The 25,057-nt window shown below is 34.5% G+C and overlaps 1 protein-coding gene across 1 annotated transcript in view; it reads left to right on the top strand.

The window, feature by feature from the left end:
- Window positions 1-25,057, top strand: part of GRIK2 (glutamate ionotropic receptor kainate type subunit 2) — a gene marked incomplete at both ends in the record, with an annotated part of 377,447 nt that overhangs the window by 335,824 nt on the left and 16,566 nt on the right. Inside the window, one exon of the mRNA XM_082047176.1 lies at window positions 9,533-9,758. Coding sequence (XP_081903302.1) covers window positions 9,533-9,758 — 226 coding nt within the window. The remainder of the gene's footprint in view (window positions 1-9,532; window positions 9,759-25,057) is intronic.

Here is a 25,057-nt window from a genome sequence, read left to right as displayed (position 1 = left end):
AACATCCAGAATTTTAAGGCTGCAATACTTACGCTATACCATGTGATGAACACTTCCTAGTACAGATCTGATAGACCAGTTCACTATTGTCCCAGAAATAGGTATATCTTCCTACAGCCAATGTAAAATGTGCTCAAATTAAACTCACTTTTGCAGTTTAAAGTTCAATCTAATCTATTCCTAAAGAAGACATAGTAGCCAAGGTTCTAGTGAAACTGCAAACCGCATGTTTTTGTAGGTAGATTTCAAACTGCACAAGTTTCTGCAGTTGATACAGGATAGTGGAAATATAGTGCATTCATTTCTCATTGATTTTTCTTTTGGTTTTCCTCTGCAAAAATATGTAAAATATTGGAATTTTAGTTTCTGTAGTTTCAGAAGACCACACAATAATTCTACATGAAATGCTGTTTTCTTTTTTCTTTTTTTTTTTTTTTCAAGAATGGTTCTGCACAGTTCAGTCATCTATTAAGAACTTTGTGATAAGCAACAATAGGATAAGTAGTTGGCATAGTTGGCACAGAATTAGGCTGAGAAATCTTAGAATAGTCTTTGACTAAGTTTTGGTCTATTGTTTAAAAGAAAAGACTAACGTGACTAATTCTAAATCACTGAATGATCAAACTGATGAACTGGTGATGAACTTTCCCTTCCTTTTTGTTTCCTTGGAAATACCCAGTTACTTTATTCCCACTAATTTTCAGCACTTCCCTCTGACGAACTGAAATACACCAGCGAATAATGCTGGAAAGAGAATACTTTGCCCTCTGTTCTGCTATACATTTGCTGTTCTGACTGTTCCAGAGCATTGGCAGAACTTCCTTAGTCTTCAGAAGCTATAAAACATCCCTTTCTCTGTTAAACTACATTACCTGCTGTGTTTACACTGCCTTTACTCCCCTATTACAGATGTCAAGGTTGCAGTACGCAAATTAACGCATGAATTGTATCTCACTCTATCTTTTGACATGTTATACAATTCTGTCAGTACTGCAATTTTCCCCATCAACTTCTGAAAAGTTGGGCAGGGACTCTGTGTATCAGTGTTAAAAAAATACTGAAACCTACGTCTTCTATCTCTGCTTTTGCTCATATTGTTTGTACAGATCACTAGTTGAACACACATAAATTCATCTATGTACATAGATGAATTCTTCATGACGTATTCTTCAGCAACCAGTTTGGCTGAAAAGTTCCTGTGTGTTTTCTGTAGCATTTCATCCCAGATTTTTGTTTGTTTCTCTTTTTATTATTTTAACCTCTTCACTGCTGGAGGAAATCAGATTCTTGAGTGTTATGTTGCTTATCTTCTCAAGTATGCTGTTTAGGAGATTACAGGTGTTTCAAGATAAAACTGCCAGAATTCTTCCAAGACCTGACAGATTTGCTAACAAACAGTTCCGACCAGTATCCTAGCACTCCTCTATACCTTAGATATAAACCACGTATGGCATCAATCCTGTTTGCCCAAATTAACTCAAATTTTCTAGTGAGCAAGGTCAGACAAGTACAGAGAAAGACTCAGCTGTTCTTAGCTAGCACATATGGTCCAATGTTGTTGGTAATTTACTTACTATAATAAAAAAGTACTGAATGATAAATGCAAATCCTACTGTATAATACCTCAGTGGTGGCTTATGCTAATTTATAGCTGGCAAATATTTTACATGAGGTATTTTGTCAAGAACACAGAAGTTATTGGCTACTTTGGATTTTCAGAGTTTTGTTAGGTCTGGCAACAGAACTGATGGGGGAATTTACTGGGGGAAAAAACCACCAGTCCATGCCACTAAACTGTTTTTGATGACTATCATTACAGGCAGTAACTAATGCTAATGCTGCTGCTTGACAGGTGGCAAAAGAAAAGAAAAAAAAGAAAAAAAAATTATAATGGAACTTCCATTCAGTTTTTGAAATCTGTGAAGATAATGAAACAACACTTATTCCTAACTCTTTTGAGCAAATAAAGAGGAAATAATAGTAGTTTTATATCCCTTCTCCTCATTCAAATGATTCTAAATGATATGAGTTTGATTTCTAATGCTGCCTGATGAGTTTCTTTCAAATCACAACAACAGTGTTTTGGGCACAGTATTAATTTTGCTTTGAACATTGCACAAACATTGTCCATTCCAGTGTAGATGCTGTGAGAATACAATTGTTGAAATCATGGTGTTGTGACAAATTCTTACTCTATTAGAGGTAAATATTTAAAGTATTATTTTTGAACTTCATGCTCAATTCTGATGTTGAAAATATGCACTCACTGCTTTTGGAAAGGGAAATTGCTTCCAGATACAGAGAGAAGGAAGTGTGGAGTTTTGTACTGCAGTTTGTATCTCTAAACAGGCAGAGTAAGCAGAAGTGAATTTATCTTCACAGAACAGGCACAATATAGGATCTGCTTTAAAATCAGATTAAATTTGCTTAATGCCTTATTCCTACTTATAAAGGAAGAAACCTACAGAAGTGTGAGAAATATCACACTTGTCATCTTCTGCAGCATTTTATGAAAAGAAACATTGTGACATTAGTTATAATTCAGTAGAGGACTATAAATCATTCTGGTATAAATGGCGAGGAAGTTTTCTGAAATCCATTAGTGATTTTGGAGATATAAAATCCTTACTTATTTCCAGGTCAAAGCTAATAGTGAAAACTTATTTCAATAGCATTAGGTTTTGCGATTTTATAACCATAAATTATTTAAAATATTTAACATTTGTTCAAAGTATTTGGTTTTTAAAACAAGTCAGCACAATTGGGTCAAGAGTAAAAATGTCTTTCTGTAAGCACTGCATTTTTCATTCCTTGTAGCTCTATTCTTGGTAGAAACATCTTTCCTACCTTTTTTCATTTGTGCTCTATGGACCATGAAAACTGCTATTATGGAGAACAGTGTATGCATTGGTTTTATTGTTTTTATGCTGACACAACAAAATTTAAACCAAGAGGTTGACTTAGGGCTTTTCTGGCCTCAGCAGTTCTGAAAATATGGGAAAAAAAGGGCGGGGGAGGGGAAAAAGGAAGAAAATAAATGTCCTGAGGTCAGAGAGTCAGAGTCAATGAGACCAGTCTGATAAAAGGGAGAGTGACTTTTTCACTGACTGTGACAAAGCCAGTCTTGTAGTTCCAGAAGACAACAAAGCAAATACAGTACTACAAAGGTTTTTTTTTTTTTTTAATTAGTTGCTAACCTGGTTAGAAAATCAGATGATACTCAAAAGTTCACTTGAATTAACACAGTCTGTCTGTTGGGTAATAGAAGAGAGCTAAGCTCATCTAAGTCTGTTCTGCTGTCCAGAATAGGTGGAGAAATGTATCACATTTTCACTATACTTAAGATGCTAGTGATTAGCATTGTGCTCTGTAAAAGCTTTGCCTTAGCCTATAGCAATTATTCAAAACTGTGGACTGCACATACGTGAATGCAGATTTTGGAATGTCTATGGCCTCATATTATATTATGGAGTCATCAGGTGCAGATATGCAATTAAGACCAAATTGTGTTTTATACATAATGTGCTCAGCTATGTCAAAATTGGTAAATATACTGCTTCTGCTGCCTCAAAAACTAGCACTTATTTTTGGAGTGTAGAATTAGCTAAGACTTACTGGAAACAACAGATTGTTTCAGTCATTAAAACAAATGTAAGTGGATTATTAAAAAAAAAATAAAATTCTGGAAACAGGACATGCAGTAATACTGTGTAAAACTAAAAAAATAATAAGATCTGATATCTTCCATTCTGATTGCTGTAGCTGATTCTGATATATAACATTATTCATATATTGCGGTTCATCTCAAAAGTCTCAATAAAGGATCAGGATCCCATAATTGTCCACTTCAGAAACACTGAGCAGCTTGGAGAAAACTGTACCTATTCCAAAGAATTCATATTCATGCTAAGAACTGGGAGAGGCAGATCAGTGTACACAGACATAAGTTACAGAAACAAGGAAGTACTAAAAATGCACAATGGAACACATTGTAGGTCATTGATAGATATTCGATCAGTAGCAATCAGCCTTTACAAATTTCCATTTGTTGGCAATTCAGGAAAGCGAGAAGGGTATTTATGTTTATTTACAATTTATTTTCATTTATGCAAGTGTTCAAATTCTTTCATATAGCCTTATATTTGAATTTCTCTGTATTTATGATGCTTGAGGACAATTACAGAATTCCTAAAACATTATTTACCTTAGGCTATTGGTATGTTCTCTCAGCTTTAAGCTTGTCATACTCTAATTTGAAATGCATTCAAATAATTAATTTTGTTTATCTCTCTATTAATGGTACTAATCCTTTGTGGCCTAAAATACTGGAGACATTTCACAAGTGTGTTAGAACAGCTATGGGCCATAACAGGATTGTGTATAATGTTTGCTTCTCCTGAATTTGACATGCAGCCTTCTTATGTTTAGAAAAAAAAAAATCTTTAGATATGTTAGTGCTTTTGCTATTATTAAGAACATCAGAAAGGCATTTTCTAGCTTATTTCACAGCTATGTAGATTTAGGGCACATGTCAAACTTACAAAAATAATTAAGGAATTTATAAAATATATGTTTTATATGAACAGTTCAGCTTGGATTTCCATACTGGTGTTCAAGATTTCCAAGAGGTCATGTATGAAACAATTGGGATGAGTCTACTTGAGTTTCCTTCCTCTTTTTGGAGATGTACTTTCCTAATTGAAAGCAAGGCCTTAGCTTAGTTTCTTCAGGACCTTATTGAGCTGTTTCTAGTATTTCCAGTGAGCTGACTCCACTAATTCTCTGGGCTACCTGTTCCAATGCTTAGTTGTTATTGTGGTGAAGAATTTTTTTCTTATATCCACACAGAATTTCCCTTCAACAGCTTGGGCCATTGCCTCTTGTCCTGTCATCATGCACCTCAACTTCTCTCTAACATCCTCTTTAGCTAGTAGAAAAATGTAATTAGATTCTATGTAAGCTTTTCAGTCTAGGTTGAACAACACCATTTCCATGAATCTTTCTTTCTAAGTTAAGATCTCCAATCCTCTATCACCTTGGAGGACACTCTCAAATTTTAATATCTCTCTTGAACTTGAAGCAAAACTGAACAGAGCATTTCTAATGTGGCTTCACAAGTACAAAGGATTGTGATTAATCACATCCCTTGTTCTGTTGGCTATAGTCTTGTTGATACACCCTGCAGTTTGCTTTCTTGCTGTAAGGACAGGCTGCTTACTTATGTTCGGCTCATTGTCCTCTTGGATCCATAAGTCCTTTTTAGCCAAGATGCACTCCTGCCAGTCAATTCCCAGCCAGTGTGTATTCTTGGGATTCTTCGAGACAGACTTTGCCTTTAACTTTGTTAAAGCTCATGCAATTCCTGCTACACTAGTTTTTTGTTCTCTTGAGGTGTCTCTGCATGGTAGCTCTTTCTTCCAGTGCATCTTCCTCTTCTTCCTGTTTGGTGTTATCCACAAACTTTCTGAGGGTGCTTTCAAAGCATTTTCCAAACTTTTTATAAATATTGAGGTCTAGAATTGACCCCTGAGGCATTCCAGCCAGGACAAGATGGTAATCGGGCCTTGAACTATTAACTACCACCTTTCAAGATCAACATCTCAGCTAGTTTTCTACCTGTAGGTGCTCCATCTGTCCAGTCCATAGCTTGCCAGCTTGTCATCAAGAATGTTGTGAGAGACCATGTTGAACATCTTCCCAAGGCTAATATAAATGGGTCTTTCTGAATGCATTTTTCATATGTCATTATTTTTGTCAGTGTAAACACAGAAGTGATAAGCTTGATGAAGTAATTCAGAAGTGACATTTCATAGTCTGTGTTACAGGTCAGAAAAAATGTGAATAATTGTTCCTTTGACCTTAAAAAAATCTATGAGCAACTTTAAGAAGAGTGGCTTATGACCACTTAGAATGCAATGCTTAGGAAAACAAGTCACATAGCTTTTATAGGCAGTGTCATAAATGGAAAACAGTGCAGTAGGATTGGAAACCTGTCAGGAAGGTTTTGACATAAAGATCGTAATGGTTTAATTCTTATGTGGTGGACAGTGCTTTTATAAAATATCTAAGAACTGGGTTTCTGACTTCTTTTTTCCTCAAAATTTAATCTTAACTACCTTTGACCTTTCCTTTGTTACTACAGCCTCTTTTGAGTTTAAATATTGCATGAGTGAAGGCAAAGCCATACCCAAATGCTTTCAGAAGCCAGGAAAGAAGCTGGATGCTATAATTGAAACAAAAATCTCCATTAATGGATCTGTAACTTTTCCTTTGTAGAAAAATGTGAGAAATTGCCTGGCACATTTTTACTGTTCATTTTTCCAGTCTTGTGTTTTATCATGAGGTCTGCTTCTGTGGCCTTTGGACCTTGTTTATACTGGCATTCATTCAGCACCCTGATATTTTTCCAACCTTGTGGTCCAGAATCTCACTGCTCAGATATTTGTCTTTCCTTGACAGTGCTTCAACATAGAGAATTAGCACTTTACTAGCACAATTAACACATTCTTTCTGTTTCCAACCTCACATTTGTATGTAGTATTAGACTAACTTTGCCATGCTTCCTTTTGTGATCCCTGACATGCATAGTTGTCTTCCAATCATCTTTTATTTGTGAGTACTGAGTATGTCACCGACAGTATTTTCTGAATGTCTCTGCGAGAGCCACTATTTTATGTACCAGGTAGATGAGTTTCTTGATTTGCTTAACCTTTTCATTTCTATCTTTCTGTTAGTTAGTTCTCTTTTTTTTATTCCAGTGAAATTCAAATGTTGTAAAGCACAAGCAGCTTTCTTACTAATCTGCATTGTCTTTGGCATTACTGAGGTAATAGCAGCATGATAAATCATGTCACCACAAGTTATACAAATATCATTTCTGGTTGATTTCAAGGTAGGTTGGATTTCCAGACACTGACTTCCAGTTAGATGGAACAATATTGTGAACTAACACAGATAAAGTAATACAGTTAATGAACTGTATGGAATAAGTTGATTAACCAGCTTGATTTGCATGCAGTGAAAGAAAATGGAAACATCATGCAAATTGCAGTATCTGCTTCTATTAATATGAACGACACAGTCATAACCACAAAAAGAAATATGTACATATTGGAGAGTCATTCTCTTTAGTTCAATGTCAAATGGGCTCCTTACACTTTTGGTTGTTCTGGCTTCTTGATGTTAGTCATGTGTCTGCTGAGTAGTTTGCTAAACACAGAAGAAAACCATTTGTGGTTGCATTTTCCTGAATAAAAATTGTTTGTTTGTTTTATTTTTGTTTTGTTTTTATTTTCAGATAAAGCATTCTCTGTTGTAAAACAAGTCCCATAACCTTTACTATACTCTTTTTTTTTTCTTTTACTTTTTTGGTAAGAATTTCTAAAAGCTAGTTAAAATTTAAGAGTCACAAGTACATGCGCTGTTTTCCCTAGCATCGTTTCAATTCTGAAATGAAGAAAGCAGTGCAAAGACATTGTAGTATTCTGCTTATGTGAGAAAGATGAGAGATCACTGTGCACTTTTGATCACCCTTGTTAGTTTCACACTAGCAAGCCATGTGGACTGATATTCTAGGTTTTGTGTTATCTTCTGTAGTGTCACTAGTCATGTGTAAACACTCATTTCTGTATTTGTTTGTTTTAATAATTCCAGCAAGCGAGGTATCCTACACAGGAGTTTTCTCTGAATTTGTTAGTGACCTTAGTTCTTTGTTTTTCAATAAAATCTACAGCTTCATCCTAGCTGATTAAATCAGCCATCATAATATAAACACTCTATCTGTTAGAGGATATTGTATTTTTTCATATGCTCCGACACTTCCATAGAGAGCAACCATTCCTTTTGCTAACGTGTTTTTATATCCCTTGGATTATTATATAGTGGATAAACTGTGTGATTTGGTTCTTTTGTTGTTGTTGTTACTGTTTTTTCATGTGTGTACTGCGGTAAAGATTGTATGTTAAAATAATTAAATATAAGTTCTTGGTAAAATTTTACAAAAGTTGTAAAAAATATTCATTTTCAATCCTTTCTGTATTACATAATAATGTAGATTCCTACAGAGCTGATGTGCACTGCATATAGTATGCTATACTACAGTGCAATATGAAATGCTTTCAAGAATTATTTGATTTTCAGAACAAATCCGATGAGGATAGACCATATCCATTTGGTCTTCTCTATTCTATGAGTTAACAGAATATTCTGAACAAAAATTATTTCCTCTTCCATTGTTACTAAAATCTTTTGCAATCAGCCTCAGACTATGTTCAGTACAGTAACAATGTGCTCATGGAGAGTCCTAAAAGTCTTCAGTTAGCACTGACACTAGAGTTAGTTCAAATGCTTGATTTGCTAAGTCCTCAGGCAGAGAGAAATAACTCTTGCATTGTATCTCAGCAGGGGGATGAAGTAATCTTTTTTTTTCTAGATAAATGCTCTTTTTTTTCCATGTACATTGCTAATTCTCCTCTGGGGCAGAATTTATGGCTGCCAGTCAGCTGAACTTCAGAAAGGTTTGTAGTGTCAGTCTTTGTTTAGTATCTCTACCAGAGCTGACGGCAGAGTTATGTTAAAGACTTTATAAGTCTGATTATACAAGTTCTCATGCTATATTTCTACATTTTATTTACTAGGTAAGATTTAACATTATTGAAAATTTTCTGACACATCTTGAGTTTGAAACATTATTAAACAGATAAAGAAAATGTAATATGAAATGTTTAGTGTTCTAATACCTTCAATTTATCCAGTGGTTATGATCTCTTAAACATTGTGTTTTACAGAGATAAGAGAAGGTAGTATGTTTTTTTAAAGAATCTGAGGTGAAAGAAAGGAAGCAACTCCTCTATAGTTGCCTAAACTACTGTCTCTCTCTTCTTACCACAACAGTTATTTACATTCTGGGAAAATATCAAAGCAGTAAACACATACTCATTTTTAGGACATTTAGTAGTCAGTTTCTGAATGACCAGCTAGTATTCTCCAAGTATTTTTGCGGTGTCCCATTAGTTAACATGTTGCCCTCTCCATCACAACTATTTTCTCCATATGCTGCCAGCTCTAAGTGCTTTGACTACTTCAGGTTGTGGTGCTGTGTGTTAGGTTTTCAGAATTGTTCGGGAGTAGCTGAGTTATTCAAATAAGAATGAAAATTTCAAATGCGCCAGAATCCACAAATTCTCCTGTAACACTCGCCAACATTGTTGATGAACTTGGCTACAGTGAAGTACTTAAAAGTTTTCCACTGACTTCAAATACTTGCAGGTCTTCATCCTACATAAAAACATATGAACAATAAAAACCAGATAACTAACAAATGTTGAGCATTTTCTTGGGAATCTGTCCAGCTGTTTTACACAGACAAGCTGAGAGGTACAGGTGAGATGAAAGGTGCAGGCAACCTTAGAAGAACGCCTTGCTAAAACCTGACATGTAGTAACATACAATAAGAGAGCAATGTGGAAACTAAGAAATTGCTTTCACTCTTATAAGCATATTATTCATGTTGCATCTAATATTTTTCTTCTAGAAATCAAAAATCTCCACTTACGACAAGATGTGGGCCTTCATGAGTAGCAGGAGGCAGTCAGTACTTGTCAAAAGTAATGAAGAAGGTATCCAGCGCGTGCTTACCTCTGATTATGCATTTTTAATGGAGTCGACAACCATTGAGTTTGTCACACAGCGGAACTGTAACCTAACACAAATTGGAGGCCTGATAGACTCAAAAGGTTACGGCGTTGGAACTCCCATGGGTAGGTGATACGTCAACTCTTTGTTCTCTATTCATTAATCGTAGTTACTGCAGTAGCATATAAAAGCTCCAATACACTGTTGATTTCTTTACATTGCTAACTTTTTTTCTCATTCTCTTTTTACCACCTGGGGAAAATATTACATCTTATCAATATTTATGGATTTTATTGAATTCTCTAAACAGAAAAAAAAAAAAAAAACCCCAAAACTTACTTTATTAAAAAAATGGACATTTGTGTATGATATTTTTCTCCTACATGGTGCTTTCCATATGTTCAAGAAAGAGTACTTTTCACAGGACCCTATTTTATAAAAAACATTGGTTTTAAAATTTTGATCTCTCTCTTTGGAGAATGAGGTACTAGTAGTATAAGGCTTGTATTAGAAAATGGTGATAATACTTCTATACTGAGAGAACTAATCACTGACATTCTTGAAAGAGGAGGAAAGATTACACAACAGGCCATGTATAATCCACAGGCATAAGAAATACTGAATTAACCTTGCGGTATATGGTTTTGCAGAGGAATTCTAATCCTGTATATGTTTTCCAGGTCAGGTGTTCTTGACTAGGTATGAAACTTTAGATGCAGAATTAGAATCCAACTACTGGCATTAGTTTGGCTGCTAGAATCAACAGGATTGGGATTCAGAAAGCACTGAGTTTCTGACTTTCCATTGACTGCAGTGATTTTTGAAGGGCATGACCTGAGGATCTGGCTTTACATTTCAGAATACATGAAAACAGAAAATAGTGTGACACAAAGATTCTGCCAGTACTGCACAACGATCCTACTTAATATTGTAAGATTGTTCTACTGACTTCTTTGCAAGGCCAATATTTATTTTAACTTTATTTTTAAGAAGAATTTATCATTTTGTGATTGATGTGAATATGTTTTTCTCAAATAGTCTTTACATTTGGACTGATTCTTAACCTGTGTTAATAGGTTAATAGGTTTCCCTATACTTTTGTATAGGGAAAGTTGTGTCTAGTACTTTAAATCAAGCACATGGTTAGGAAGGTAAAAAAATAAACTTTCTTTGAATATCTTGGTTAAAGATGTATCTACTGTTACAAAATATAGATTTCCTTATGTATGGTAAATATTTACTGCAACTTCAATAACATCTTTAAAATTTTCATGGTTTCAGTAATTTGCTATGAAATAGACATCTGGAGGAATTATTATTCTGTACATTCTGTCTTTGAAAAGTTACTTGTTAAGAATCTAGTTTTAATCCAACTACCAATTTTTTCACCCTGTTCTGTTTTGACTTCTTATATTGCTAAATATATTCGGTAGAAGTGTAAGTGCCAGAAAGGACTAGACTTCAGTCCTACTGCTCTTTTTGGCATCTTGTATTTCTAATATATAAGCCTTTTGTCATAGAATCTCAGAATCATTTGAGTTGGAAGAGATCCTCAAGATCGAGTCCAACCATAACCTAAATCTAGCACCAAACCATGTCCATAAGAATATTATTATTTAGAGGGTGAAAGCCACCTTCCATTGAGGTTTAGAATGGGGAAAATTGAATCTTAGGGATAGTTTAAAAACCTTGAATAAGCAGCATACAAACATGTGAAGCACCTGTAACATGCCCCAGAAATCTAAGTGCCCATAGAAGTGCCAAGTGATAGGAATCAGACCAGGCTATTTCACAAATTATTTTGATCATGTGTAAATCAGAGAAGAATCATAAACACCAGAGAAAACAGATGAAAAGCAATGATAAAGCTGGAAACAGACTTCTAGAGTTAAAGTTTAGAAGAAAAAGTATTGGATGTAAAGAGAAGAAAGTAAACTTTCTTTTCAGCTTTGTCACCTACCTTATCTGGGGAGAACAGGCACTATGAATGCACTATTTCTTCACTAACTTTGAATTGTATGAAACACATTATTTATAGAATAGAATCACTGAATCATTTAGGACAGAAAAGACCTTTAACATCAAGTCCAACCATTACCTAGCGTTGCCAAGTCTGCCACTAAACCATGTCCCTAAGAACCACACCTTCAGAGATGGTGACTTAGCCACTTTCCCAGGCAGCCTGTTCCAATGTTTGACAATGATTTCCACGAAGAAATTTTTCTTAAAATCCAGTCTAATCCCCATCTGGTGCAACTTGAGGCCATTTCCACTCATCCTGTCACTTGATACTTGAGAGAAGAGATGGATAGCCAACTTGCTACAACCTCCTTTCAGGTAGTTGTAGAGAATGATAAGGTCTCCCCTCAGTCTCTGGACAAAACAACCAAAGTTCCCTCAGCTGCTCCTCATAAGACTTGTGCTCTGGAACCTTCACCAGCTTTGTTGCCCTTGTCTGAACTCTTCCCAGCACCTCAATTTCTTTCTTGTAGTGAGGGGCCCAAAACCGAACACAGTATTGAAGCTGTGGCCTCACCAGCATCGAGTACAGGGGAACAGTCGCTTCCCTAGTCCTGCTGGCCACGCTGTTTCTGATACAAGCCTGGATGCTGTTGGCCTTCTTGGCCACCTTGGCACACTACTGGCTCATATTCAGCTGGCTATCAACCAACAGCCACAGGTCCTTTTCTGCCAGGCAGCTTTCTAGCTCCTTGTCCCCAAGACTGTAGCATTACATGGGTTTGTTTTGACCCAAGTGCAGGACCCAGCACTTGGTCTTATTCAACCTCATTCAGCCCATCGATCCTGCTGGTCCAGATCCCTCTGCAGAGCCTTCTTACCATGAAGTAGATCAACACTCTCACCCAAATTAGTGTCATCTACAAACTCATTGAGGTTGCACTTGATCCCCTTCTCCAAATCTGTGATAAAGAGATTAAACAGAACTGACCCAAATACCGAGCCCTGGGGATCACCGCTTGTGACTGGCCACCAACTGGATTTGACTCCATTCACTACAACTCTTAGAGCCTGGACATCAAGCCAGTTTATCCAGTGAAGTGTATAGCTGTCCAAGCCATGAGCAGCCAGTTTCTTCAGGAGAATGCTGTGGGAAACAGTGTCAAAGGCTTTGCTAAAGTCTAGTTACTCCACATACAAAGATTTTCCCTCACCCATTAGGTGGGTCACCTTGTCACAGAAGGAAATCAGGTTAGTCAAGCAAGACTTGCCTTTTGTAAACCCATGCTGACTGGGCCTAATAGCTTGCTTGCCCTGTACCTGCTGCATGGTGGCACTCAAGATTATATGCTCCTTGTCTGAGCAATAGAGGCATAGTATCTAAAAGATATGGATGTCATCTCCCTACTTTTACAAAAATATTCATTTTATCTCTTGGAACAGTGGCTTGAAGATGCCAAAGTGTTTGTAAATAAGATTAAATTGGTAGAACACACTTGTTACAGGTCTTATATTGCATACAGTAGAATGGATATGGTTACTTTGGAAGAACAGCATCAAAGGAATTGGGTGCAATATATCTTTTTCCTTTTGAAAGCTAATAGAAAAATAGTTAGTGAGAACATAATTTGTGTCTAAGTAGCTGCAAGCAAAAGAGCTAAACGCTTTGCTAACAGAGAAATATGCTATTAAAGTAGTTTATGATAGGATAATCACTTGGAAAATGCAACCACCCAAATATAGCACCAGCTTAGAGTACTTCAGTAAAAGCTCTCTGCTCACAATGTGAAAGTTTTAAAGCCAGAGAAAGAAAGTTAGCTTTATTTAATATGACACCCACAGCACTGAAAAATAAACTAGAGACAATGAATTCAGTAAGTCATGCATACAATGGATGATTCTTTTGATACATATTTAGAAATTCAGGTAACAGTCTTTTATATACTTGGAATAATTTTCAGCAAGCCACTTCTTGTGCTAGGCTAGAAAAACCTCATTTATAATGGAAAGAGAATGGAAGAACAGACCTGGGATGAGACCTTTGACAGCAACTGGCACTTTGGAGCAGATAAGAGAGAACCTAATGTAACTTAGGTTGTGTTCATTTTGTTTTATTTTCCATTTTTGCAGCTTTGTTTATGGCCTTGTAACCATGAGTGTAACACTTGCTTTGCTAGAGCATTTTTTTTTCTTCCAGTTTGAAGCTCCCTATGCCATGTTTTTTTTATTGGTTTCATTCTGGCATGTCCTATTAGGAGGCACTGTTTTGCCAGTTGTGTGCTCTTCAGCAATGAATTTGGTAGACAGGAAAACTTTTGCTAATATTCATAAAGCTTGAAGTATGCTGTGTAGTTTATTTCTAATAGTAAATACACGAATATACATCATATGCATTTATCGATTAGAAATACATATATATTTCTTTCAGTGGTTAGAATTTGTCTTTGTGTGGGCATACTCCTCACCATTCAAGGCTGATATTCAAGGAAGGAAAAGAGAAAGGCAGGGAAAGAGTGAAGGAGGGATGGAAGAAAGAGATAGAGAAGACATGGAAAGTAAGCGAATGAAGTAGGGTGGGGGTAAAGAGAACAGACCCTTTGGGTATGTAGAATAAGTTCGGCTTTTAATGATAGATCTTCTAAAGTGTTATTTATTAGCTCTGGCAGTTCTAAATGTCCCATTTCTTCATCATGCATGATAAAGGTGTTTAAATTGCATATGTTCTTGAATAAACCTCAGTTGGGATAAATTTACCATTGCAAAGTATTCCTAAATATTTATGATAATTCCACATGTTTATGATCTTCTATTCAAACATAAATTGTAACCCTTTTTTTGAAGAAAACCTAGTCTATCCAGCAATATACATTTCATGCCCTACTGAAACACAGTTAATACGACTTTCCTATGGTCATTGTACTGTAAAACACAGAGATATTATGTGACAAATGCTATTTTCCATAATAAGTATTTATTAACATCATCGTTAATGTGAAGTGAACAACATGAAAGGTTAGAAATTTAGCTCTAAAAACTATTTTCCACTTTTTGCAGCTTTGCAGCTTTTGCAGCTTTGAAATAGTCTCTTGGCAAAAAGTAAATCTTCTCTCTGGGGTGGTTTCAAGTTCTTATTTCTCTTCCAAAGTCCTGTTTCTCTTCAGCATCTTAGACAGCAGGCTAGTTTCAGTCTGGCTTGGGCAGATTCTCTACTGAATTGGCATTTGCTTCTATGTTGAACCCAGAGTACATAAATGGCTGACAAGTGTATATGTCAAACCCACTCCATATGAGATCTGCTGAGCATGCACCTTTCTTATGTAGCAGCTCAGGACTATCTTTACTGTGCCGTACAGACTCTATATGTGTGGAGATACTTGCAAAGTAATGCCTTTGACATTTTGAAAATGAAATAGGTAGGTGTAAGTAATCCTGAAAATTTGGATATGTTTCTTCTAACTCTTAAGAAATACAAAATAGAAAGTCATGTTTGAGAGATATGGTGCATATAAGAAATTAGAACTAGTCTTTTTCCTACTGTTTCTGATAGGCTGTGAAAAGTTACAGAATTAGATTATGAAGGGGCTTTAGCTATATAGGAGTGAAATTCCTATAATATCTGATAACTATGAGGTAAAAACAGTTTGAGAAAAAGGTGAAATACACGTTTTTTTTTATCCTTTCTTCCAGTGCAGTTATTACAAGAAAATAAATTGTGTTATTAGTATTAATAATATCACAGTTGCAAAACATAGTAAGCTGAATCTCTTACATGACAGTTTTACTAGTTTTTTACTTACTTTTCCATTTCTGTGATCAAACTATATCTTTTCTTACTACAGCAAATCACTGTTTGTATCCCTGATCTTTTCATACTGATAGACTCTTTCCATACTGATAGACTATCAAGAAGCCCTGAAAAATGCTGGAAACAAATTATATCTTTCATGTCAAAAAGAAAAATATATTAATAAAATAAGCAGCCTTCCAGGAGAAGTGCATTGGCTGTATGCCCAGCTCATTATAATCACTTAAGTTCAAAAGACGAAACAAAACTTCAAGCCCCTCATGTTCTAATTGATTCAGAGGTGCCATTTTTAGTGAAATTTTCTTTTCTGTAAATCCAAATGGGACATCAAAAATAATCTTTGTTTACAAACATTTTTTTCTCTTAGAGATTTTTTTTTTCAGTGTACATTGTTCTTCAAGATTCTCAAAATTTTTCCCACTCACCTATGACTTCCTAAAAATCTATTTGGTTAACAAATGTGATGTGCAGATCACTTGCACATAGAAATTTGTTTATATACTTTTGCACAACATAGTTCATCTTAACATTTTTTTTTGCTTAAACATTCAAATAATTTAGTTTTAGAAAATCAGAGCCAAGAGTGAGATTTGTTTTGCTTTTTTTTCTTTTTATTTTTAATTCTTATTTGTTTTATTTAAATTCAATCAACTGTATAGCATGTAATTAAAATGTTGCTCAGAGTAAGCACATTTTGAAGACAGTATTATTCATATAATTTCATCAGACATGGAATCTAGAAAGAGTATTTCACACTCCACTCACTTAAATTAAAGATCTCACTGAGGAAAAAAGTGTTTCAGGCAATAATTTATGATCTGCTATTTCATATCTTCTCTAGAAATATGACTTCATGAATTATTTATAGTTATCTAAGCCATTAATAAATGCAATACAATAGTGTTCTTCCTACCCCAGTAATAGGCTGCTAGATTGAAACAGAATTTAAACAAATAATCACCAAATGTATAACACTTAATTATCATTTTCTATCCAGTAACATTGTATAGGTTCAGCTGATTTATATTATTTATTCTATCTCTAGGGTATGACCTAGAAAAATATTAAAAGTTTTTATTTTATAATATTGAATTTTTTTAACTGACCTAACCATGTTCTTAGTGTAAATATTTTACAGAAGATTTTGTTACCTGCCATTTTTATATAATTGCATGTTTCCAAATATAGAAAACTTTAAATGAAGACACAGTGGGGAATATAAATTACTTAAGAACAAAAGCTTTTCAGAGATGTGTATAATTTCAAAGACCAAAACTTAATGTAGTAAAAACATGAATAAATAAATGACTCTTATTTCCTAAATAAGCAATGCAAAGTAAAAAAAAAAAAAAAAAAAAAGAAAGAAAGAAAAAAGTATTCTAAAGGTGATCTTAAAATAGTCTCAACTCTCCTCATAGAATTCATTCAGGCCTTTTCCCTTGTTGCCTTTATCATTCCAGAGATTTGCTGCCTGGTTTTGTAATCATCTAAAAAGTAGTTTACTTTTGAAGCTAGCCTGTAAAATAAAAAGTAGATACAACTGGAGCAAACTCCTCGTGAGTGTAAGAATAACACTTCATCAGCCTAGAGATCAGTAGGATGTTGTTTCCTATGTTTTGCCTATCTTTCAAAAGACTGAAGCCTTGAATTCCACAACGATGTCTGAATTAACTTTTTTCTTGACCAGTTTCTACACTTAGAGTATGCACTACATCCTAATTAATGTTTTAGAGAAATGGCCTGATTGTTTTCTACTAAAGAAATGAAATACGTTATTACACATTTGGAAATCAGTGGTGCTAGAATTTTTTCTTGCTCTAGGTGCTACCTATATCTGTGTGTAAAATGAAGCCCAGTTTAACAGAGATTGAAGTTCGAATAGAAAACCTTCAATTTTCCACAAAGAACATAAAAATATGTCTCAGAATTGAACATACAGTTGTCCATAATCAGACATCATAGCCACCACGAAAGTAGAGGACAGTCTATTCTTTAAGCTTTGATATAATGAGAATGTATAGTATGGTTATCTTGCAGTTGTATATTCTGAAAAGAGTAGGATTATGATACAGATGAGTATCATAATGATAACAAGGTCTGACCTCCACAATTTAAGAAGGATGTGAGGGTACTTGGACCATCAGCTGACGAAAGACTGATTTCAGACTAAAGCACTACCAAAAAAAAAAAAAAATAGGAAATATTTCTAAGCAATCTTTCAATTTTATTGTTAAGACATCTTAGTTCTCTTTATGCTACTTATCTTCAGACCATATAAATTATGTAATAGAGCATTTTTACCGGTCCTTGAAGATGACACATATCAACAGATTTGTTTCTATAGGAATAGATAGGAAACCATGTACCAACACAGGAGGCCTTTTCTTTTTTTCTGCTTTCTTGGCCTTAATCTGTAATCCTTCATATAATTTGAACTGTAACATTCATCATCTATATATGCATGGAAGTGCTGAGCTTCAATGACTCTGTAACTAAAACAAATTAATACATTTATCTTCATTAGTTGAACTTAATTCACAAAAATACACGCAAATCATTTATTTTTATGCAGGTCAAACCATGTATTGAAACTAATCAGAGAATTTCAACTGCTTAATTTATTGTTGCAAAAATAAAAGAATGTATAGTTAACATGTTTGATGAAAGAACTGTTTTTTATAGTTACCGAGGAAGTATAATCATACCAAAGCACTATCTGAGAGGCATACTAGAGTCTGAGCCTCATATCAATAAAACATTGCCAAAACCCTTGATGTCTGATAGCTGTTGTGAGCAGACTCTGAAGTGGTTTCTAGTACGAATTTACCAAACACATGTAATTGGAACAAAGACATTATTAAGACTTCAATGTTGATGTTGTAGTGCCTAGGACCATATGCATGTATTGCATTGTCAGTGTCTCATCTACAAATGTAAGATGTCTCTGTCCTGATATGTTGCCCCTAATTAGAAACAAACTAGTGTGTTGCATCCCAGCACATGGTGTTTGCATGGTATTAGGCATTCTTGATCTGAAAAAGCTGTAGCATCAGCTGTTTATTTTGCCTGTCTTGCATTTCCTGGCTAAGTATTCCTTTTTCACTGCCTATTAGAAGTGGGATCTCATTTTTCAGCAACCCAGGCTCACTCAATAACTATCACCCACTACCCAATGTCCTCTAGATTAATTACAATGCTTTAAGGTTCTTCTGAGGAACATGTAATAACTAAAAGCAAACTGACCACAGCCTTTCTGAAGGTTACAGAAGAGGTTGACAGGACTAGGACTGTTCAACCTGAAAAAGAGAAGGAAGCTCAGGGAGGATCTGATCAATGCATCTAAGTACCTGATGAGGGAACATAATGAAGAAAGAGTCAGATTTTTTCAACTGACATCCAGCAACCAGACAAGAGACATAGCACATGAAGTGAAATAAAATAAATTCCATTTAAATGTGAGAAGAAGAAAACACATGCATAAAAAACCCCCACTTTATAGTAAGGGTGATTGAACACTACAATAAGTTGCCCAGAGATGATGTGGAGTCTCCATCTATAGAGATATTCAGAACCCAACTGGACAGTGCCCTGAGTAATATGCTGTAGCTTGGGCAGGTGGGGTAGACTAGACCATCTCCAGAGGATGCTTCCAAAGTTCTGCCTTTTGCAGTACTGAAATGCAACAGTTTATTAATGAAAGTACTTCAGACTTTTTAACTACAGAATCCAGACCCTTCTCTTTGAACAGCGACTTGAATTTGCATCTGAAAGGTGTAAATAGAAGCTTTTAGCTCCCTTTTGAGTTAAACCCGTCTAGTTTCATTTCCTGCACCCAAATGAATCATTTGTAATGGAAAGGAAATTTAAAATTCTGAAAGCTCTTAATAAATCTGAATTCTTGGTATCTCAGCCAGTCCCACTGTTGAGGACAGAATTCTTAGTTGTCTAGGATAAATTAGAAGACTAGAACCATGGCTTTGAATCTGTCTTGAAGCTTCATATACAAACAGCACAAAAACATCACCGAAAGCCAGTGTTTTTAAGCACTCTTTGTATACTTGAGGCTTCTTATTCTCACTGTATATATGATGCACACAGTTAGCTGATGCCTCCTTTTCCCAAAGATTAACAAAGAACCGACTTCCTTGCCTCTGTAATCACTTTAACCTTGTAAATCAAATTAGGGAACAGAAATTTGCATGGAAAACCTCAAAGACTCAGCCTCTCTTATTCATCAAAGGGATTAGAAATATATGGCACATAATTTAATAGAACTATAGCAGCTGAAAATTCTTATCATTACCCATAAACTAAATGTGAGACTTTTTAGGAATTTTGACAGCTCCAAAAGTCTGAAATTATATATATATATATATATATATAAATAACTTAAATGAAGATTGCCCAGATTTAAGAGTGCATTGCAGATAGATGTACCCAAGGCCACGTCATACCTCAGCTATGATGAAACAGATAATGGCAAAACACTGACATTCACCATTTTCAGGATTTCCCTTATAGCTTGGCAGAGCATTGGGGTGTTCTACAATAGCATGAATTGGGTTTTCAGGTCTGGGCACTTTTGTTACGACCTTACACTTTTCTTGTCTTTCAACATACTCTTGTCTTCCTGCCTGAAGTCTTCACGTATAGCAGAACTACATGTAGCATTGGAATAATCTCCCCAGGCAAATGGTGGATTACCCGACATTGGACACTTTTAAGATTCTTCTGGACTGGGTGCTGGGCCATCTTGTCTAGACTGTGCTTTTGCCAAGAAAGGTTGGACCAGATGATCCCTTCCAGTCCCTTCCAACCTGTTCTTCTACAATTTGATGATTTGTTTGAATTCAGTGTTTAACCCATTTAAGAGCTGTGTTTTAAAGCTGTTTACAACGATAGTTTGTGGAAAGACTGAGAAAAAGAAACTGTGTTAATAAAAGAAAAAATAAAACAAAAGAAAAAATAGAATAGAACACACATGTCTAACATAAAAATAAAATAATCATATAATAATGATAAAATAGTATTTAAAATAGGAAAAAAAAGTGAGATCTTAATTCTTTTCAGGTTATCTTAGTACTACAAAAAGAAAGAGAAAAATGGTGCATATTAACTATTAATCCTGTTATCATCATATCTTATTTACATTATTGATTATGGGTGACAATTATACATATGTTTTTGGGGTTTTTTTGTAATTTGCTCACCATGGAGGATACATATGTTTTAAGGCAATTACAAATTAATATATTCAGGGATTCCCAGACTTAAAACCATAAGTACTTATGAACACAAGAATTGATGAATGGCATTAGATTCCTAAATCTCCTATGTATTTGTCTGATTTTGATATCAATCATGTTGCATATTTATAGGTGGAAATGAGAAGTTTAGCATGAAATAAATCTCAGTTACATGGTCACTCTTGGTTACATGTCAGCTTCATAAACCTACATGAACTATGTAATGACAGTTCTATAAAGAAACAACCAGTAATTAGCATGAGTTACGAATGCTTATGACTGGGAAGTGAAAACAACTAGAAAACACATAATTTGTGAAAGGGTATTGATTACATTTGGCATAAAATACTGCTTTAAAATGTTTCCTGCCTCTTACCAGAAACATATCTAAACTTATCCAAGCCATACATGTAGCTCTAAGGTGAATATATATATATAAAGGAATAGTGAACAGCTTTGTTTTTGATTTTGTTTTGAACATTTGCAGTTTTAATTAGATATGGCATGGCTTAGGCTGCCATAAACATCTACTTAGGATTTTCCATTGTAGTAAATGCAACTTAGTGAATATTTAATATTTACAATACATCTAATCTTACAGTATGATAATCTTAATATAGCATGCAGTGTTGAGGTTAACAATCAGAATCAGAAAACAGTGATTTTTTTTTTTTTCATCAAAAATATTAACCCATTCTGATTAATATTTTATCCTGATACATCATTTGGAAAAATCAGTAAACATTCAAAGTTATGTATTTAATCAGAAAGACAAGAGTGGGAGATCTAATGTATGTATAGTACATCTAAATAAAAGTTGCAAGTATTTCTAATATTATACCTGCCACTTTATAATTTATTCCCAATACTGCCCACAACATGTTGAGAATTTAAAGAACTTTGAAAAAGGCTTCTTCATGCCCATAAGTCTAACGGTCCCTGAGCTAGAAGTCTGTAAAGAAGTAGAAGGACAGCTGGTAGAGAAGCAAGAAGTATACTTTTTATTAATATTTCAATCTACCTCATATTCTAAGGCATTAATCAGGAATAGGAAAGGTATATAAATGTTATTTATCTCTTGGGGTGGCAAACCCAAGATTTTCACACTTTTCTGCATGAGAAAGATCCATGTCCATTTATTAATATAGGACTTGTTCTCAGTATACTTGGCAAGTGTGTTTAAACTGTGTGTCTGGAATGCTTTACTATTAATTCCAATATAACTTAGAGGAGAGAATGCTGTAATGTCTGATCATTTCATAAATATAAACCAACACATTTGCTGTGAGGCACAGAGCTAAGAAACAGGAAAAAGTGTTTCATTTAATGTCACAAAGAAAGCCTGATATCGAAGCTACATTTAGAATCCACATGCAACTTCTGATGTAATGCAATGATCTCAGGTTTGTTCTATACTCTTAAAAATACCTCGCCAATTGTTACTTCTTATGAAGTGGCTGATTTTGCTACTGAAAACATCTTTTCATCAGTGGCTTTTGTTTTTTTTAAATAATTTTTTAAAAAACTATTATTTTTTAGTTGGTGACCCTTGCTCATTTACTTGCAATTAAACTGGGGTCCAGATTTGGGGATAAAAATCTAAACAACCAAACAAAAAACATCCTCAAAACAGAAAAAAAGCCCATACATAATACTCACATGCTGAGTTCAGTTCTTCTTCCTTCCAACTGCTAAAACTAGAACTTGAACTGGTTGCTCTGTTCAATGTAAACTATTCACATACAACTTTAACATCTATATATTAAATTAGTCTTTTTCCTGTAATATATTGCTTTCTCCTTCCAATAAATACTTCAGTACTAGAATAAGTTCTTAATGATCTAGGTTTCGTACCTAGTTTTTGAATGTGATGGTGTATTCCTAACTACCTTGTACTTTGCTTAAGCCAAGTACACAGAGTATGAAATAATGTTGCGAGATAAGTAGAATAGTCTTGCGTTTTTTAATAACAAAAGAAAAAAGTAACAGGAACAAAAGATGAGATACTATCAGTGGTATAGGAGTGTTCAGAATGGATTTTTATTGCTATCACATCATGTAACTGTCCCATGGGCAACAACCTTCAAAATTTGTAGTGATTTCTTTTGGTAAAATGCACCTGGAATTATGAAACAAAAAAGTTCCTAGTTCACAATTTTCTTAATGAAGGAGATAGCAGAATGCTGCTATTCCTTTTTATTTGCTTAGGGTCAAATTGAGTTCTACAGGTTGTAGTATGCTCCAACTCCTTTTCTATTTGATGGAATGAATAAAACACACTAATAGTAGCCAGGCAGGAGATTTTTACTAAATTATAATTTAGGAGGAAGCGTTTTCAAGTCCAGACAGATGAGCATGATTCCAACATACTAATCTATATACAGTGAAGTTTCAATATAGAAAGCTTATGTTTTCATAATTTATGATTAAACATATCATTATGTGCATAAAACTTTATATACTGTGTCTTCAGAACAGAAAACTTATCTTAATATAACTTCAGTATTTCTGAGACTTTGTTATATTAATAAAAAGTATACTTCTTGCTTCTCTACCAGCTGTCCTTATACTTCTTTACAGTTTTGTACAGATGCTTCAGAAAATAGAATTTTATGCAAATTTTAATTTTTATTTTAAATTTTCATAAACAGGTAACTGCAAATAGAAATTATTGCATCCCTTATTGAGTTTGTTGATCATAAGAAACCAGTAAGATCTCTATAATATGTAATGGAAGGTCTTAAAATTCTTCTGGCAGAAATTCTCATTCCTGCAAACAGCACCCAGAGAGGGATCAGCAAATAATGTATAGATTATATTGTGTAGGCCCTTCAGTCCCAGTTTGTCATGGGAATAGCTCGTCAGTTGATAGAGGGTATTTCTGCACTGGACTCCTCTTATTCATACTGTGTCTATTTTGCAAATGTATTCATATACATTGTCTGGGAGTCCTAAAGTTTCTACTTAATTTTTTTTTCTCTTGAACAGTAAATTGTCTTAAATGATACACTTCTGATTTTAAAAAAAAGTAAAACCAGGACGTGACCTTTCATAACAACTCATGGAAGGGCTTGATTCATATTTCAGTCATGTGGTAAGAGTGATAGGGAAAATGAACAGTAAATGTTAAAAATATTTACATTTACTTGCTTAAATTTTTCATTTCTGCAAGGAAAACAGTTTTAACATCCAGACTGTAATCTGGACACCTTGTCCATATTTTCTATTTATTTTCTCTTCTTTTTGTATGTTAACTTTGTCATCCATAGATCAGACCATGATACTTTTAGCCACTTAAAATGGTTCTGGATGGATTTTACACTGCTGGAACTTGCAACCCAGCTTGTGTCAAAATAAAATCTAAGAGTAAATAAAACCTTAGGAAATATCTTTGCCATGCTTCTTTTGTTCTCTTAATAAGTACTCAAATCAGCATAAACCACTTTATTTTTTTTTTTTGTTTTTCAAATATCACATTATTGGGTGTACTCATTAGTTTTTGCAAAATGTGGATCAATAGATTTAGAATATTGTAAGTCATTCAGAAATATAGCATTGAATGCTAGGTTTTTTTATGGGTTTATAATTTTAAGTGCTTGGTTTAACAGTAGTAGTATGTAATGCTGGTCATCCCACATTGATTCTTACTTGCGAGATTACCACTTTTAAGACAAGTTAATAAGTGATAAAAAATACAAATATTGCAGTAGAAACACCAAAGGCCCTGTACTCTGTCCACTCCACAATTATTTGTGTAAAATTTTGCAAATCATCAACAATAACTGATAGAAATATTATTGAAATGAATCACCATTAACTGGATGCTTCTAATGTAATCCTCATAAACTTTAATTGTAGATAGGAATAGTCTGTGTTTAATGGTTTCTGCCTATGAATTCCTCAGTTATTTCATTTTTAAGCGTTTCAAATGGACTAGAACTCTATGTGTACAAATCTGGTCCCTAGAATATATAAATAATACATGAAGAACAGTCAGTCGGCACTGTCTATATTTAGATCAACAGAAAGTGTGGAAATAAAATGCAAATCAGTTTAATTAAAAGTAACCTGTCAGATCAGAAGATGGCTAAAACTGGATCCAAGTTTATTTCTCAGAATCTAAGTTGTTGTTGTTAAATATTTATAGACAGTGTAATGCTGAAAATACCCCCAAAAGTTTATAGGATGCACTTATACTTCCCCGGGTTCTGTGGACTAATCACTTTCCTTCCATCTGACTGAAGAAATGTGTCAAGCATAGGGTTTTGCAGAGTTTCAGCATAATTGGGATGGTCTAAATGGTGTAATGTAGGCCCCTGCATGCACAAGAGAACAGAAAAGAGTCTGTTTTCTTTTATCTCTGCTTCCTATGTTATCCTGTGTAAACACAGTTTAACTCCTAGTACAGAAAATC

The sequence above is a fragment of the Streptopelia decaocto genome (assembly GCF_964273445.1).
Source record: "Streptopelia decaocto genome assembly, chromosome: 3".
Classification (NCBI taxonomy): Eukaryota; Metazoa; Chordata; class Aves; order Columbiformes; family Columbidae; genus Streptopelia; species Streptopelia decaocto.
Note: the sequence above shows the minus strand (reverse complement) of the source record. Positions and strands in the feature narration are given on the sequence as shown.